General features: G+C 37.9%; 1 protein-coding gene across 1 annotated transcript; it reads left to right on the top strand.

Moving 5' to 3' along the window:
* Positions 1-1,086: 1,086 nt before the first annotated feature.
* LOC108678687 lies at positions 1,087-17,790 on the top strand (the record flags this gene model as incomplete). Its single annotated transcript, XM_018167146.2, has 9 exons — positions 1,087-2,648; positions 12,500-12,636; positions 13,153-13,217; positions 13,566-13,710; positions 14,520-14,729; positions 15,238-15,289; positions 16,185-16,295; positions 16,957-17,221; positions 17,589-17,790. Coding segments are annotated over exons 1-9 (1,374 nt in total), but the record flags the coding sequence as incomplete, so codon positions are not given.
* Between the last annotated feature and the right edge of the window lie 369 nt (positions 17,791-18,159).

Genomic DNA, 18,159 nt, shown 5'->3' on the forward strand with positions numbered 1-18,159 from the left:
GGATGGTGTTCAAATGTATCGAAGTGGCTAAGGGACTGATATTAACCTTTTATTATTATGATAACCTTTGTTCGCGCCGAACAAAGCTGTACAGCAAACCTGATGTTGTACAACATCAGGTTGTTGTACAGCAAACCTGAAGTATATAATAGTACATTTAGAAACGTATTAGATTATTAAAGGCGAAATTAATTTGCCAATAAATAATTTGAAAATAAATAATTTGAGAAATAACATGCATGTATAAATGAGTAATAACGTGGCAGATAACGCTTTTTTCATGGCTGGAGGAAGTTTCTCCAAACTAAACTGGCTTGCATAAAAATTGAGTGTTTAAAGATGCCAGACTATAAAAGGGTCGCGTTTTTTTAGCGCTTCAAGGGATACCTCGGCATGGCAGCCTCACCCAGTATTTGCATTGTAACTTAATCATCAGAAATCTACTTGGCAACCTTTAATTCGACGCGACGATTAAAAAAATAAAAAATGAAACATTTGACCGAATTTTCGTAAGCAATTTGTGCATATTGCCTATACTAACCGCAGCAAGAATTAAGCCATTGCACTACAATATTGCTAGAAATGTGACCATCTTAATAGATTGAATAATTTGCTAACAGATTCCGACCTCAGATTTTTGAGGATGGAGGAAGGTGTTCAAATGTATCGAAGTGGCTAAGGGACTGGGTTTGCAACTGGGACTGGGTTTGCAGAGTTTCCGAGGTCTTCTTTTGCGCGCTAATTTCCTACGTTAGAATATGCTTGGTGCATTGCATGATGAGCTATTGTGTGCATTTCGTGGTGAGTTTTGAAAGCATTTTGTGATGAGTTATTTGGTGCATTTCACGGTGAGTTAATTTGTGTGTTTGGTGATGAGTTATTTGGTGCATTTCGTGATGAGTTATTTGGTGCATTTTGTTATGAGTTATTTGATGCATTTCGTTAGGTGTTACTGGGTGTAATTTGTGATGAGTTTTTTAGTGCGTTTCGAGATATCAAATTTTTTTATTCAATGTTGACCATGATAGGATGTTAACGGAAGAGTAACGAAAATCTTTTTTCTGCGTTTTCAGGTAGTAAAAATCAGTTTAATTCATTCAAACAACTTCAAATTGAATAATAATAGAATAGTATTTTTCGACACGGATTCGTATGAAAAATAAATTCAAATTGCGACAAACGACTGCTATGAGTAAACTTGATCTGGTGTAGGTATTTGAAAATACATTCTGCTGGCCTGATGGAAGTGTGAAAACCTCTCGAACGAAGTGTCAAACCATTCCGAAAGAAGTGTCCAACCATCGTGAGAAAAGTGTCAAACCATCCCGGAGGATATGTTAAATGTTTTCCCAGAGCTCAGAAAACGACCAGAAAGTTCTCACCAAAAGCATGATTATGTCGATGGAAAACCTTTACTTCACATAAGCTGCACGTCTGTAGAAGGGCAATCATTTGCTCTACTCAGGCTTCCACACTTGCATCCCTAATTTTACGTAACTTTGAAGATCCCAATCTAAAAGATGACTCCAAATACATTGGTTAACAGCCTCCAATTACTTTAAATTTTTTTTTCATTGAGGCTCGTAATTAAACTGGACGCTTGCTGCTTTCTATTTCGACACAAGAATAATTAAAATACTACAGAAATCTAAGTTAAGAAGCCGTTTTACATTTCCAGCTGTTAGAAACGCAATACACTTCCCTCGCCAGCAACGCTACTATCCCTTCACTAATTTTACACTATCATTCATTCAAATACATAAAATTGGAATGGAGAACTACACAACTGGTCAAAGACGATTGTTAATATCAACTATTCCATACTCGTAGTTATGGAAATAAATTTGGAAAAGCTTTCACTTGACAATCAAACTCATCGGAAATCGGTAATGTTTCATGCAGAACCGTTACGTTAGTGCTCCAAATCCAGCATATTAGGATCATCAACAATTTACAATATACACCAATTAATGCTTCAATTCATCTATCAATCAACATTGGTGATAACTACTTTATTGGGACAACATAAACACGAATAGTTCCATTGAATGTACAACGATTAACCTACAATAGAAACAAACATCAACTTTAAATTACTCAATTCCATTGAATGTACAACGATTAACCTACAATAAAAACAAACATCAACTTTAAATTACTCAATTCCATTGGATGTACAACGATTAACCTACAATAGAAACAAACATCAACTTTAAATTACTCAATTCCATTGAATGTACAACCATTAACCTACAATAGAAACAAACATCAACTTTAAATTACTCAATTCCATTGGATGTACAACGATTAACCTACAATAAAAACATACATCACCTTTAAATTACTCAATTCCATTGAATATACAACGATTAACCTACAATAAAAACAAACATCACATTTAATTATTCAATAAAAGTCCCAGAATTTAAATGACTTGTGTGGATTTGAGTTACAAGTAACGATGCATCGAATATTGTTGCTACTGGCGAGTGCCTTCGTCATGCGCGGTGGGGCTGTGGTGAGCGTCGCGGGCCTGGACTCCGACTTGGATGGGACAGGCGGTGCCCTCGGTGGGGGCATGCCAGTGTTACCCCTGGCAGCAGTCGCACACATGGACGACCTCAACAGGGTCGTTGCTCGGCTAGCAAGTAAGTTACCGGTACAGAGTTCGAATAGAATTGTTGTTGTACCTGATGCTGTTCACTTCAGTGAGAGGCAATAACTCATATTTTTCATATTTAAAATGCCAGTGTTACCCCTGGCAGCAGTCGCACACATGGATGACCTCAACAGGGTTGTTGCTCGGCTTGCAAGTGAGTTACTGGTACAGACTTAGAATAGGATTGTGTTTGTACCTGATGCTGTTCACTTCAGGTATAGTAGGTAATAACCCATGCATGAGATTTAAAATGTTACTTCTCAAGATGTTACTGGTGATTTCTATCTAAAGTTGTCTATAAATGTTGCCTCTCGTTCTACCAGTCGAGAAATTAAATAACCGATTCTATATAACTAGTTTTAACATTTTACTCAAGGTTACGAAGAAGATTGGAATAGTCGAAAATTGTTAAAAAGTGAGTTTTACCATAAACATAGACGATACTAAACAGTGCATTATAAATGCAAATTTAAGCTTCAGGAACATCAGAAAAAATATCATAGTTCATCATATTTTCGCACTAGTGCCATATATTATCAGATATCCTTATGTCAACTGCTTATTATATTATACGAATATACCCAATTTTATTTTAGCTACAACATAAATTGTCCGCAAAATAAGTGTCGCATCCCATCGATATCAAAGGGTCTTAGTAGATATTTATANAATTGTCCGCAAAATAAGTGTCGCATCCCATCGATATCAAAGGGTCTTAGTAGATATTTATATACTTATTTATGAATTATTTTGCCATGGAGCCGTTTTCTATTTTCCCTCTGCATTTCCCTCTATTTCTTTTTCTATTTTCCCTCTGCATTCCCCTCTATTTTTTTCTATTTTCTCTCTGCATTTCCCTCTATTTCTTAGTCTTAGAGTCTTAGTAGAGATTTATATACTTATTTCTGAACAATTTTACCCTGGAGCCGCACCCGATCTTGCCATCGCAACTGAATATATTTCTATTCCGACAATAATTCAATCAGCGGAGAATGGTGGATCTGACATGACATTGTGTATCTTTATTTGATTATGCAGCCACATCTTATTAAGGCTCGGCGTGTAGGCACATTCTAAGAACACAGATAACATGAAATAAAATTTATTATTGCATTTCTGTCTGGAAAACACATCCCTAGTATTTTGCTGCCTTGCCCCTACTAGTCTTCTTTAAATTATAGCGTAAAATCCAGATGCCAACCGTGGAGACACAACAGACAACCAAATGAATTACTTAAGACATGCATCTGAATATGGATCAGGGAATATGGATGTGAATGATTGTCACTTGAAAAAAACTTCGTTTTTTTAAACCTATAATGCATCTGAGCAGGAAACAATTGCTCGGTAACTAGAGGATCACGTGTAAAAATGCACTTTGATGTTCCAAGACACGAATGCGGCGTTCAGCATTAATTAAAAAACTTGCATATACGACATACTCCATTCTTAGGTGTATGGTCAAAAATCCCAGTTTTGTTACTTAATGTTCAGTTTCAGGCGCGCAACAGCCGCTGCGGTTGCAGCATTTAAAATTTTGACTTGAAGTTTTGAGTGGATTTTCGTAGCAATTTTTAATAGATTCATGTGATAACACGTCCACTCAATAATCTTTTAATTTTCACATTTTTTTCTAAAAAATTTTCGGCAATCACTCCGTGACCAGCGGATGGTTTAGATTATACGATGCTTCTTAATTAAGAATAAGTTGCGATTCCAAGCCTACATTCCAATAGAATCTGAACGAAATAAACAACACTACACTAATTCAGGTTGTCATTTCCATGCATGGTCGTGAGCGACAAATTAAAACTTCATGGACATAAAGCCTCGGTTTATTTATACTGATGGTGTGGGTGTAACCTTGTACGCCTGCACAAGTCCGTGCTGGGATATTATTGTGTGTTGCTAACATGACTCATCCACATAACGACTTGGGTCACGTCTCGCAGTACTCACCTTCATCCACAGCTTGGAGGGTACTCACTAAGTACTAACTAAGTAACTAAGGGTACTATAGTAACTAAGTTACTAAGGGTACTATAGTAACTTAGTTACTAGTAGTACTAACTAAGGGTACTAGTACTAACTAAGAGTACTAGTAACTAAGCAACTAAGGGTACTACTAACGAGGGTACTCACGTTCATCCACGGCTTGGGTTCCTTCTCTAACCGGCATCAGTTCGTTTTACTCTTTAATAAAGAAGCTCAAACAATGTGGCGCAGATATGGAGGTAAAAGCATTAGTCCACGGACAAATAATCTTATCACAGTCACGAACTGAAATAATATGTGTGCGGTTTTATCTTGTACTGTCGCACCATAGTGTGAACCAAAATCTTCGGTGTTGCTTGCTTCTCTCTGTTACACTCGTGTTGCTCTCCCCCCACCCTGTTGCACTCTCATGTTGTATTCCCCTGTTAAAATCTCATGTTGCCCTCTATTTACACTCCTATGTTACCATTTAATTATAAAAGTAAATGGTAAGAGTTAAATGGTAACATGCACTAAATTTAAAATTAAATGTCAACATAGGAGTGTAACAGAGAAAGCAACATGAGACTTTAGCAGGGAAGTACAATATGATAATGCAACATGGGGGAGGCGACTATGTGAGTATAACAGTGAGGTGCAAGCAGCATGAGTGCGTTACAGAGGAAATGGAACATTAGAGTGAAACGATCGAGGAAGTACAACGTGGAACGCAGGATTAAAAGATTGGAGTGCAAAATGAGGGACTGAGGGTAAATAATAAGAGCTCAGGATGAGCGAGCAGCGTAATGATACATAGGATGAGAGTGATTAGCGTAATAAAAATGTGTGACAATCGGAGCGTCTGCTAAGAAGACGCTCCAATTGTCACTCTACTTCAAATACAGTCATGACTTCGCTTTGCACTGAAATGTGTTCTTCATTTCATTGCCCGGCCATAAATGTTTGTACATGAAATAAGTACCGCGCAGAGATTCAGAGCACGCTGTTATCAGGAGTACAGAGGTGCTGCGAAGATGTTGTGGCCGTTTTATCGCACCATTGCGGCCGCCCTGACCTCTGACACGAAGGACTGCATGTACGCCCAGTTCAGGGGTCATACTTTCAAAACTCGCTCAGTGAACGTAAGTACTTACGCTCTATTTTCTTGTCTATGATTGGTGGACTTTGCTCGAAAGGCCGTCAATGATTGGCTGATGAACTTACGATCTCTTAACTTTTTTTGAAAGTAAAGGCCCAGACCTACGAGTTAACTTCAACATAAAGTCCTCAGTGGAGCTAAAATATCTGTTTGAAAATCATCCTTTGGATATTCATTAATTTGTGTGGTCTTATTACAATACCTGTGAGTGGTTTTACTGCTTGCAATTCCTGCGAGTAGTCTTACTTCTTACTATTTCTTTGAGCGGTCTTACTTCTTAAATACTGTGAGTGGTCTTTGATTTAACAACACTTGTGAGTGGTCATAATCTAACAATTCCAGTGATAGGCCTTTTTTCTCACAATTCTTGTGTCTTAATCGTACAATTTCAGCGAGGTGTCTTCCTTTTAGTAATACCTGTGTGAGGTCTTTCTTCTCACCATATTCCTGTGAGTGGTCTTAATCTTTCAATTCTTGTGGGTGGTATCAATCCTCAATTCCTGTGAGTGGTCCTATTTGACTGTGCGTGGTCTTCCTACTCGAAATTACTATGAGTGATCTTTCTACTTAAAATTACTGTGCGTGGTTCTCCTATATACTGACACTATGAGTGGTCTTCCTATTTGCATTTACTGAGCATTATTTCGTAAGAGTTTATCCCTAGTATTGCTATAAATCTCGTTTGTAAGAGTTTTTTCTATCATCTTCATGTTCCTCCTAGAAGATGAGCCAAATATAATGATTTATATGTGTTTGAAACTAATCATTCATATACTTTTACTAAACTAAAAATTGGTTCCAGGGTGAATAGTGAAAACTCAATAGGCTTAAAGAGGCGTGAATGTTTTCTCATCTGAAGGCTCACATGATCATGAATGCTACTTTATTATCACTGCTCATTGTGATTAAATGGACGCCCAAGCCACTGTACATTTGAATGTTTACAATGAAAACCCAATAAAAATTGGTTCCAAGCCTGAACTGAAACACCTATTTGGTTGAAGAGGCGTGAATGTTTTCTCATCTGAAAGCTCATTTAATCAACGGCTACTTTATTATCACTGCGCATTGTGATTGAATTGACGCCCACGCCATGGTACATTTGAATATTTTCAATGAAAACCTAAGATTTAATCATGTCTTAAACTGCACGATGCTCCCGCATGCAGCTCATTGATGTTGCATGGTGCGCGTCCGTCGTCTCTTTGATGGAACTTGAAGTACGGCCCGAATTTCCATGGGATATTGAAGCCTGTCTGCAATCCGCCGCCCGTCAAAGCCTTTGATAGAATACTCTGCTTCCTGCCTTGGAGAACGTCAAGGATTCCATGTGTAATATTGAATAAAATCCACGGGTTTGAAAATCCAGTTACCGGTGAAAATATAATAGAATACTTAGCTGCCTGCCTTGGAGAACGTCAAGGATTCCATGTGGAATATTGAATAAAATCCACGGGTTTAAAAATCCAGTTACCGATGAAAATATAATAGAATACTTAGCTGCCTGCCTCGGAAAGCTGAAGAACGTCAAGGATTCCATGTGGAAAATTAAATAAAATCCACGGGTTTAAAAATCCAGTTACCGGTGAAAATATATAAGGCTGTTTCAAATGCAACCAAGATTTCCTAGGCGGGTCGGATTCACCAGATATGAACAATACTTCAAAGTTTGTATACTAAATGGCGTGCCATCATGTCCTGAGTCTTGAATATTAAATCTTAAACATTGACTATATTCCATTCATTCTTCAAAGTTAGTGTGTTTGTGAGATTGTTTGAAGCCTGGCACCGAAAATACGAGTATACAATATAGGGGCTGATCGAGCACATATCGGGAAATTACTAGGGATATAGTTTCATTTTTAGTGATGAAATCATGAGACAACGATAAAAAAGGGGAAAGCTAATTTTAAACTTAAAAGTGATTTCTACTTATGTTAGTGTCTATGTTATTCGGAAAATAAAAAGGTTAAGTTTAAGTCAATTCTTTAAACGTAACTTCTATGGGAGTTCGGTGCTGAATTTGGGTTTGAAATTTTTTTATTAAACGAAATTGAGTTACAAAATTATCAACTGGATTCTGGATAACGAGATTCGGAATAACATGATTCGAATATTCTCTTCTAATATCGCCGGGTTAACACTTAAGTCCGAGCCGTACACTGAGTTAGATCACATGTGTTCACATCATCTAGAAGATCTAGGCCTATACTTTAAAAAAAAAGTCAAGAAATCGTAAGTTCATCAGCCAATCATTGACGGCCTTTCAAGCAAAATCCAACAATCATAGAAAAGAAAATAGAGCGTAAGTACTTACGTTCACTTAGCGAGTTTTGAAAGTATGGCCCCAGAAGCAAGATCTGCCTGGAGTGCCAACGACCGATTATTGTCAAGATTCCAAACGTTGATTACCAGCGATCAGATCGGGTGCTCGCTTGAGCTTCATCGTGCAGACGGCAGGGGAATTTCGTAGCTTATGCCTATTATTTCGAAAATACATGAGAAAATTATTCAACTATTGGGTGGTTGATATTAATTAAGTGATGGTTATGCAAACATTAAGCAGATGTTGCATGCAGCAGCACAGACTGCAGATGTTCCATGCAGCACAGACTGCAGATGTTGCAGCAGCACAGACTGCAGATGTTGCAGCAACAGACAGACTGCCCGATGTTGCATGTAGCAGCACAAACTGCAGATGTTGCAGCAGCAGCACAGCCTGCAGATGTTGCAGCAGCACAGACTGCTGATGTTGCAGCAGCACAGACACCCGCGATGTTGCATGCAGCAGCGCAGCCTGCAGATGTTGCAGCAGCACAGAATGCACAGACATTCATTTAAGGGCCACGGACCGCTCTTTTCCGATCATCCCTTCAGTACGGGCACAAACTGCCCCTACGTCACCAAGTCACCCGGCGAATCACGTAAAACTGGTCATTGAATGCAAACAAAAAACGCACTCATTCAAGACATGAGTATCTAATGAATTTTTTTATTCAAACGTTAGATATTACTACATAAGAAATGACGCGGTTAGAGCAACTATTAATATTAAACAACAATTTTTTTTATATTAACACTATACAGCTTCTGTCACATGCATGGACAGACTATGCACACAATGCAGTATATAGTATCTGAAGACATCGAAGAATTATGGATTAATTATATTAATCTCATTTTCAACCGCGGGGAAGAATGTCACTGTGCTTCAGTCACATATTATATATTACAAGTAAAAATTTTCAGATCGTCAATAAGTTCTTCTCTTCCAAATTATTCTACCCGTTAGCAGAGTTACCAATATTATATTCGTTTAAAATTTATATTCGTTTAAATATTCGTCCAATATTCGTTTAAAATTTAATACCAGGAATGTTAGATGAAAAGAATTACCAGTTATTACGTTATAAAGCTCGGACGCTGATTACACCACGACACACAACCTTGAATGCCATACAACTCCTTCAAGTAGTGAGATTAAAACTAAATTGAAAGCCAAGTGACCAACAACACAACTTTAAGATTTCAATCTCTGAAATCATATTCATTATTCAATTTATATATGAGCCTAGCCACTCCGAGTATTTAGTCCTAAGAGGCAATCGATCAAGTCTTTATAAAGACACACAAAATATAAACTGTCCATGGGTCGCAGATGGCTCTTTGTCCACCACTTAAGACCATCATCGCTCCAGAAACCATCTGGCTCTGAGGCGCCGCCTTGTTCTGAATTTTGAACGGTTTGACGGTATTGACAATGCAGGTGCAATCGATAGTAGTCCGTACTACTTATGTACTCACTAATTTATTAGTCCTCACTCACCAATATAACCATTGCCCTCATAATCCATCGAACTTACCTAACCCAATTTTGGCGCTTGTAAAATGGAAATTTTCAAGTATTTTCGCAAAATTCGTCCCCGAGCGTCTGGTAATTATGGTTTGTCCGAAGATTACCAAGAGGCTCATGAATTAAATATACTTGACGAGAACAAATTGCTTGATGAGGACTTCCTTTAATTGTTGAGCATAAAATGATGACACGCAACTTCTTCGCTTGGCATGATATAAGTGCAACATGAATCATCACGAACAGGCAATTGCATGCTGGAGAGAACGCAAGAGAAATCTGATCTCATCAAAGGCATAACTCAAGCATCTAACTTCTTGAGAGGAGGCTGGAAAATGGACATCATAAACTGAATGTTACTGAAGAGTTACGTTCCCGGTTCTTCTAAAGCTGATAAATAAACGAATTAAAAATATATATGAGTTAAAAATATATGAGTTAAAAATCCTACGGCTTGCTTTAGTGAAACGCGCTTCATGTTGATCATACTTTAGGTCGATTTTGGACGCAAGGATTTAATATATTTAAAATTATACATCACGCCGGCACCGTTAACTGTTTAAAATTTAGAATGGAAAGTCGAAGAATGATGAATGCCAAGGCGAGAGATGACTGTAAGTGTAACACTTCTCATAATAATACTGTGGATACACATGCGTGAGAGTGCATTGTTTACCAAAGCACAGATTTGATACAAAGAGCAGTTTGAGTATTAATGAGTCATGATAATTAATGTTGAGTAAGCTCGCACTGAACAACAGGCGCGATACACTCGTAATTCACGGACAACAATCCCATTTGAAAATCTCAAACAGCTTATTGCCGGCTGATGCACGGTATAAGATGGCCTGGCATTGATTGCCCTATATTTTCAAGTAGGGTAAGCCGAGAGACTCTCCTCGAAGTTGCCTCTCTAGCACCACGCAATTACACTCCAACTAAAGCCTGCAATTAGATGCTAATGAAGCTGCAGCGAGGGAGCAAGGGTAAAGCGCTGCACATGAGGCGGCCACCAGACGCGTTACACTCGAGCATCCGGTTACGCTTTTGTTATTAGCCGAAAGAGTGGCTGTGAACTGGAATATTAATGTTAAACTTGAATATTGATGATCTTGATCTGTTTTATTGAAGAAAAGTCTGCAGTTATTAGAGCAGCTTCCGAATTGTTCGTTCATAAGTCTACCCGAGGTCATGCCTCATGTTTGAAAATATTCACTTCGACTCATCACTTACTGCAAGCTCTTGACCCTGAGGACAGGGAAATAGATCAGGCTCTTGACCCTGAGGACAGAGAAATAGATCAGGCTCTTTACCCTGAGGACAGAGAAATAGACCAGGCTCGTCACCCTGAGGGCAGAGAGCCAGATCAGGCTCGTCAACCTGAGGGCAGAGAGCAAGATCAGGCTCTTTACCCTGAGAACAGAGAAATAGATCAGGCTCGTCACCCTGAGGGCAGAGAGCCAGATCAGGCTCTTTAGCCTGAGGACAGAGAAATAGATCAGGCTCGTCACCCTGAGGGCAGAGAGCCAGATCAGGCTCTTTAGCCTGAGGACAGAGAAATAGATCAGGCTCTTTAGCCTGAGGACAGAGAAATAGATCAGGCTCTTTACCCTGAGGACAGAGAAATAGATCAGGCTCTTTACTCTGAGGACAGAGAAATAGATCAGGCTCTTTACTCTGAGGACAGAGAAATAGATCAGGCTCTTCACTGTGAGATCGGTGAGCCGGATGAGTCGGTGAGATATTATTCGCTTTGCCCGACGAAGAGAATAATATAGAAAGAAATATGCCTTTCTATAATATATAATAGACAGGCAGCAATTCTACAGCCCAAGATATTGCATTTTTGTAACAGTAATTTCAGATTTGTTACGATTTTTCTCCCATTTGCTTTAAGAAAAGCGAAGAAATTAATGAATAAATAGCATAAATATGGAGTTGATTTAGTTTTACCCCACCTGAATAATGATCTAATTGATTTCAGTGTTAACTGATACAAAAAATAATCATATTTTTCGGCAGTATGGAGTAAAAATTTCCTTATTTCCTGGCCAAAACACCATCCTGGATTATTACACCATTACATCCACTATTATTTTATTTCCTGGCGAATACACGTCATCACGAACGCAATGGCTTGTGAACAAAAATTTGAATCCCAAACTAAAACAAAAAAATATCGTCATGCGTCCCCTAATGCTTTTTCGGCAAGTGAATTTATTGATTCAGTAATTAATGAGACCAAGAAGTGAGCTTTAACATTGATGAATCGTAATCGAAACTCGACTGTTAATGGAAAATTTTCAATGCCACGTAAGAATGCAAAAAATGTGCGAACTTATGCTCTTAGATGTGGAGGTATAAAATAGCTTTGTGCGCTACTATAGGAAAATTCAATACAGGTGTGAAGCGTGAATAAATGTGTGAAAAAATTTAACTTACTTTAACATCGTTAGTTGAATTAATCCTGCCAGCAAAATCTTAATACAGATAGTACAATTCGTCTATTATAAATTAATACAATTCGTTTATACGAATCTTCCGACGCTTCAAACTTCTACATCCGGCATAGGCATAGGAACGTAAGAATTGAAAAGAAAATTGGGAGACATATATGAATTATTTTTATTAAATAATAGGAACTTGACAAGATCGTGGAAATTGCATAACAATTGTGACGTAAACGAACTCTATAGCTGGCATCGAAATAAATAGATTCGGACGGAACACGTTGTAATAAAAATGCGTGGAGCAATGATCAGTTCGTTTGGCCCGTGAGCCAAAAAGCCACATAAAAATTTTTAAATTGAATATCAGTAATTTAAAGCTGGACTAACGAAGCTTCCCAACACAGGTGAGCTTGAGCGATTCAACACGCTCTACGTGATCAAGCTGGAGCGCGAGCTGACTAACACAGCGTCCAGGCTGTCGGCTCTCGAGAGTACCGTCAGAGCGGTCGCTGACAGGGCGCTCGCCTGGGACAATATTCAGGTTGGTTTTTAGTGCATTTCCTCATTTATGGAAAAAATGCACAAAATGAGTGGTTTGATTGGCGAGCACTATTGTGCTCGCCATGTCCGTCTGTCTGTCCGTCTGTCCGTCCGTGACCTCAAGTTTTCGTCGACGAGAAAATGCGCTCTCTGTCACTCACTGCAGTGAGTACTGAGTTATATTTTTTCACTTTCACTTCACTTCTCCGGCGACATCGGGAGAGGATAAATCCCATTCATGGCACAATTATATTCATAATCCATATAAATATTCCTATTTAACTTTCTTTTCATAAGATCATCTTATCAGTATTGCTTAAAAATAATATACAAATTGAAATTAGAAGTCAAATAATATATTCTACTTCGAATAACTATTGAACTTTGCAGAATGAGTTTTGAAAGAGACAGGTTTCATGCAGATAAAAGAATGTATGGCCCAAGTAATTTGTGCAGAAGATTAAATAGTTTTACAGTACATAAGAACGATCCATAAAATTATTATTTCTTGCAACAGAACCACATGGCAGTGTGGACGGACCAAAGCAGGACCATGGAACGAAAATTGGACATCCTGAACAGGTTAGACGGTTCTATTAGTCTAGTGATACTATAAATTAGTTCGAGACAAAGGATTTGAAAAACTATGAAACATAGTGAGAACTTGAGAGGCATCTGGACGATATAAAATAAGATTTTGATATATGAATTATAAAATTATGATTGAAAATCAAAAATATTTAGAATACAAATATTAAATATACTATTCACACGTTTATACTACACACAAATCTACTATTCACACGTTTCTACTACACACAAATCTACTATTCACACGGTTATACTACACACAAATCTATATTCACACGTTGAAAACACATAAAAGTTAAGAAATAAAATGAGTTTGAAGAAAATAACTTACTTTGACAGGTGTCACGAGAAGCACGTTGAGTGGGACAGCAAACTGAACGCAGTAGACGCGCTCAACCACAAGCTAACTGCGCTCGATATTAAGATCAACGCCATGACTCGGCTCGAGTTCAAGGTGGAGCAAGTGTCGGAGCGTGTCGAGGAGGTAAGTCAAGTACTAAATCATAGTAACACTGTTGAAACGTAAAGAAACTAGGTGTTGGGTGAAACTATTAAGACTTACGTCGGATAAAAATATCTGAGACGTCGGTACGTTAAGGACTAAATCATAGTAACACTGTTAAAATATTTACGTATTATCAGTAATTCAAGTACCAAATCATTGCGAAACTGTTAAAATGTTTACGTATTATCAAACAACGTATCTTCTATAGAGCTTAAAGCCAATCACTATGAGGTTGGCTATCGAGGAAGTAAAGTTAAAGACTAAATCATAGCAACACTTTTAAAACCTTTACGTATTATCAAATAACGTATCTACTATAGAGCTTCAAGCCAATCACTATGTGGTTGGCTATATGCAATATGCCAACAGCAAACAGATCTAAGGTCGAAATTCTAGATTATACCACAAGTTCAGCATGCACTATGGCTCCATGTAATAGAGATAACATAATATTTCTATTGTATCGTTGTGATATCATATTGCATCACGTAAAGATAACAGTTATCTTTAAAAATAAAACATGATAAAAGGAACGGTTATCAATAAACTTGACTTCGTAGAATTGATAAGTTCGTTGAGAAATTTTTTACACAATCAAGATTTTATAAATAATTCAAAGTTTTCAAGACTATTTTTCATTGAAAGCTCAGAAGTTTCATAAGAACCTATCATTTCAACTAATGGGAGACTTTATTTTCGGAACGTATTATTTTAATTAATGGGAGACTGTATTTACCTCTGTATGAAAATCATTCCATTATTCAATACAATGACTGAGCTGTTAACAGGTCGACTCGAAGGTAACTTGGCTACAGAAGCAGCAAGGCTCCAGTCCGGATGGCGGGGGCGCTTGGGCCGAGTTTGCGAGCCGAGGGCTGTTGACAACTTTAACGTCCATAGAAGATAACGTCAAGAATCTCAGCAAGAGCTTCAGCCCAACAACCTCTAGCACATCCCACAACACCAGTCATAACACCTCATCACGAGCCAGAGCAAGAGTGAGGTTTATAAAAAATAAGTAACGTAGTTTTAATTTGATTATCGATTCTTGCCTAAACCTTCTCTAATTTTGAGCGCTAGATTGAGTCAAAATTAGTGATGAAAATAAAAGACAAACGGCTATAAATATTTACACTGACATTAAAGTCGCAGGTATATATAGTTATTCAACTTGTTTCAGATCGGACACTCCCTACTCATATAGGAAGCTATAAAGTTGAAATTTTTAGATAGTTTTTGGCGTACATAGATGTTCGAAACATATAAATCCGCAGCACGCAGTAGGAGCAATAAATACTACCATAACAAAAAGTACTATTGCACGAACGTAGTAAGATTTGATCGTTATTTCAAATAAAACGTTTTGCGGCGAATATTATTTATCGTGACAAACCTTTAACTACTAAGACAGCAGTGGGGAGTTTCACAAATGTTAATTTAAGAAATTATTATCGGATATACGTAAAGTATTCACGTTGCACTCAAATATCATCGTCGCTTGGGCAGGTTCACGGCAGCAGGAGTCGCCCCGTTCGTCACCCCCACGACTCCAACAGAGGTACGGACGCCAGCGATGAATTCCAGGCAATAAAATTTGTGTTGTTTCAAGTGGCGTTNATGAATTCATGGCAATAAATAACCTTTGTGGTGTTTCAATATAAGTGGCGTTCCAGTCAAATGCCACTGTCTTTATCTATTCATATATGAATGGTAGATATGCATTAATAAAGCGGCAGTAGGATTTAGGAAAATTTAAAAAAATTTCAGCTCATTAAATAATTGTAAGATTTCTGATAACATAACATAACATAACATAACATAACATAATATAGTGACGTCGGCGCTGAAGTGTAGGCCTGATGTGGCCTGTCGCCGATTCTTTTCCTTTTCGTGACTTGTTCACAGAAGATCTAAAATCGTGTCATTTGACCGGATCTTTTCAAGACTGACGATAGTTTGAAATAGCTTCTAGACTTCCACCGGGTTCGATATGGTGCTTAAACCCATTGAATAATTTCACAAACGTCAAAACACACGTAATTCTAGTTCATTTTCATCAATGGCTGTTATCTCTTATGGTTCCACTAGAAAATGCGGTTGTTTACATCTATCATCATTATAGATAACATTTTAAATTTTCATATATCAAGGTATTCTAGCATGCGAGCATGAAGAATGTCGAGTAGTGTCATGATGGTTCTACGTAATCTTATAGTCCATTTTATTGTATTTTCATTTAATCTTTTCTGAATGGCATATTACCAATTGAATTCAATTTCAATTTATTAGAGTTACCTTACAGTGTTAGAGAGAAGGTTATTAAGTCAAGTTTTCCTGAACTTGTCACATGTTTTCCTGAACTTATCACATGTTTTCCCGAACTTATCATATGTACAAAAAAATATAAGTTACCCGATTTATTCTAAGCCATTATTCATCCACTTTGTTTCCAGTCCAGTGCGACCTGGACGAGCGGGATGGAAGGTTGCTGGAAGACGTGAGCGCCAAGATGGACCTGGTCTTTGACAGACTCAGCGACACCGAGGACTACGACAACCTTATTTGTAACCTTATTATTTCTTCTTAAGCTTGAAATACCGACACAGATTTTGACAGACTCAGCTTTATTATATAACTTGCTGGAAGTTATTATATAACTTGCTATATAACCTTTGACAGACTGAGCGACACCGAGGACTACGACAACCTCATTTGTAACCTTATGATTTCATCTTATGCTTGAAATACCGACACAAATTTTTCACAAATTAGTAAAAATAGACAAAAACAGCTGATCAATTTAAATGGAGCTTGAAATTATCATTTTGATATTCATTTTTGCAAATTGTATTGAAACTTTGTGAGAATTTTGCATTATTATCCATTGCGTCGGATATAAATAGCAAAATTATTTCGCTTACAAATTCAAAAAGTCCTCAAAGAATCTCGTTTTTTTTTCTACGAGACTTATCTGCACTAACATAGCCTGAGCTCATTTTAAGGAGGAAAAAGGATTCAAATTGTGAACATTCCAAAATAAAATGCCCTATATAATACATATGTTCTCTAAATATAAATACCCTATGTAATACATATGTTTTATAAATATAAAATACCCTAAATAATACAAATGTTCTCTAAATATAAAATACCCTAAATAATACATATGTTCTCTACATAATTTGCTAATACTTATCGCGCAATATTGTCCGACCAATCGTGCAGCACATTTCTCCCGACGGTCATTGTCGGTCCCAACGGCTCGCGCCCCGACAAGTCGGGCCTCCGAGCCTCGACTGCCGTCCCAGCTCACCGAGGACCGCCTCTCATCCGACGAGAAATCCTCCGAAGATCCTGAAGCTTCGGACGCCGTAACCGAGAGGATCTTTGCCATGTTCTGGCGGAGTCTCTTTGCGCCCTTCAAGAAACTAAACAGGAGGTTCCGGGCTCTTGAGAGCCACATGACACAACTCAGCAGGTCCTCTCATAAGTTCGTAGGCTCAGATATATATTTTTATTGTCAATCATTTTCATATGTTCACGAGGGCTTGTAGTCTGCACAAATTTCAATAAGGCTGAACTTTGAACCCTAGAACTTTTTTCAAATGCTTATATCTGATTAAATTGAGGGTATAAAAATGTATTCAAAAAGTTTAAGTATTCTTGCACTTCTTAAAACTGTTTCATTTATGCTATGCATAAGATTTTTCCTTGATGAATCTTGGCGATCGCAAATACGATCACGAATTTCTAATACTACCTTCTATGTGGCTTTCCTCGTAATTACCCTTTGTGCTGGTACAAGTGTTCAGTTATGTATTCTTATCTTACTAATTTTAAAAGTATACTGGTCGCAGGCAATGCACCGATCATGAGCGAGGGAGTCCTGCAGACACGACACAACCTACTCTGCCAGCTCGGCCACCGCTCACTCCGTCACAGCTGAAACTGGCGGTCGCTGAAGCCATTGGTCCCTTGCAGCAAATAATCTCAGCGAACCAACTGCAGGCAGGGGACGAGTCCAAGACAGTCATTGAGCTGCTCCGAGGCATTGCCCAGGTAATAATTAAATAATTGCGCATTCATATTGCCCAGGTAATAATTAAATAGTTGGGCATTCATATTGCCCCAGTAATAATGATAGAGCTGGTCATACATATATTTCGGAAAATAATGATAGTCAAATTTATTATCATACGGCTGGCTGTACGTATGGCCCAAGAAATAATCACAGCATTGCTTCAAAATAAGACTCCAGAGTCCAACACTGCTTTCTCCTAGTTCTACATTTACGTAAAGATTCAGCGTAATGTCCGAATCTAAGTTAAAACAAAATTTAGACATGCTTCAAATTAAATGCCCAGGTCATATATATTTTTGAATTCGCAGTTTGTACATTGTATAGTGAATTAACATGTGCTTTTCTTA

This window comes from Hyalella azteca, unplaced genomic scaffold (assembly GCF_000764305.2).
Source record: "Hyalella azteca isolate HAZT.00-mixed unplaced genomic scaffold, Hazt_2.0.2 contig11938, whole genome shotgun sequence".
NCBI lineage: Eukaryota > Metazoa > Arthropoda > Malacostraca > Amphipoda > Hyalellidae > Hyalella > Hyalella azteca.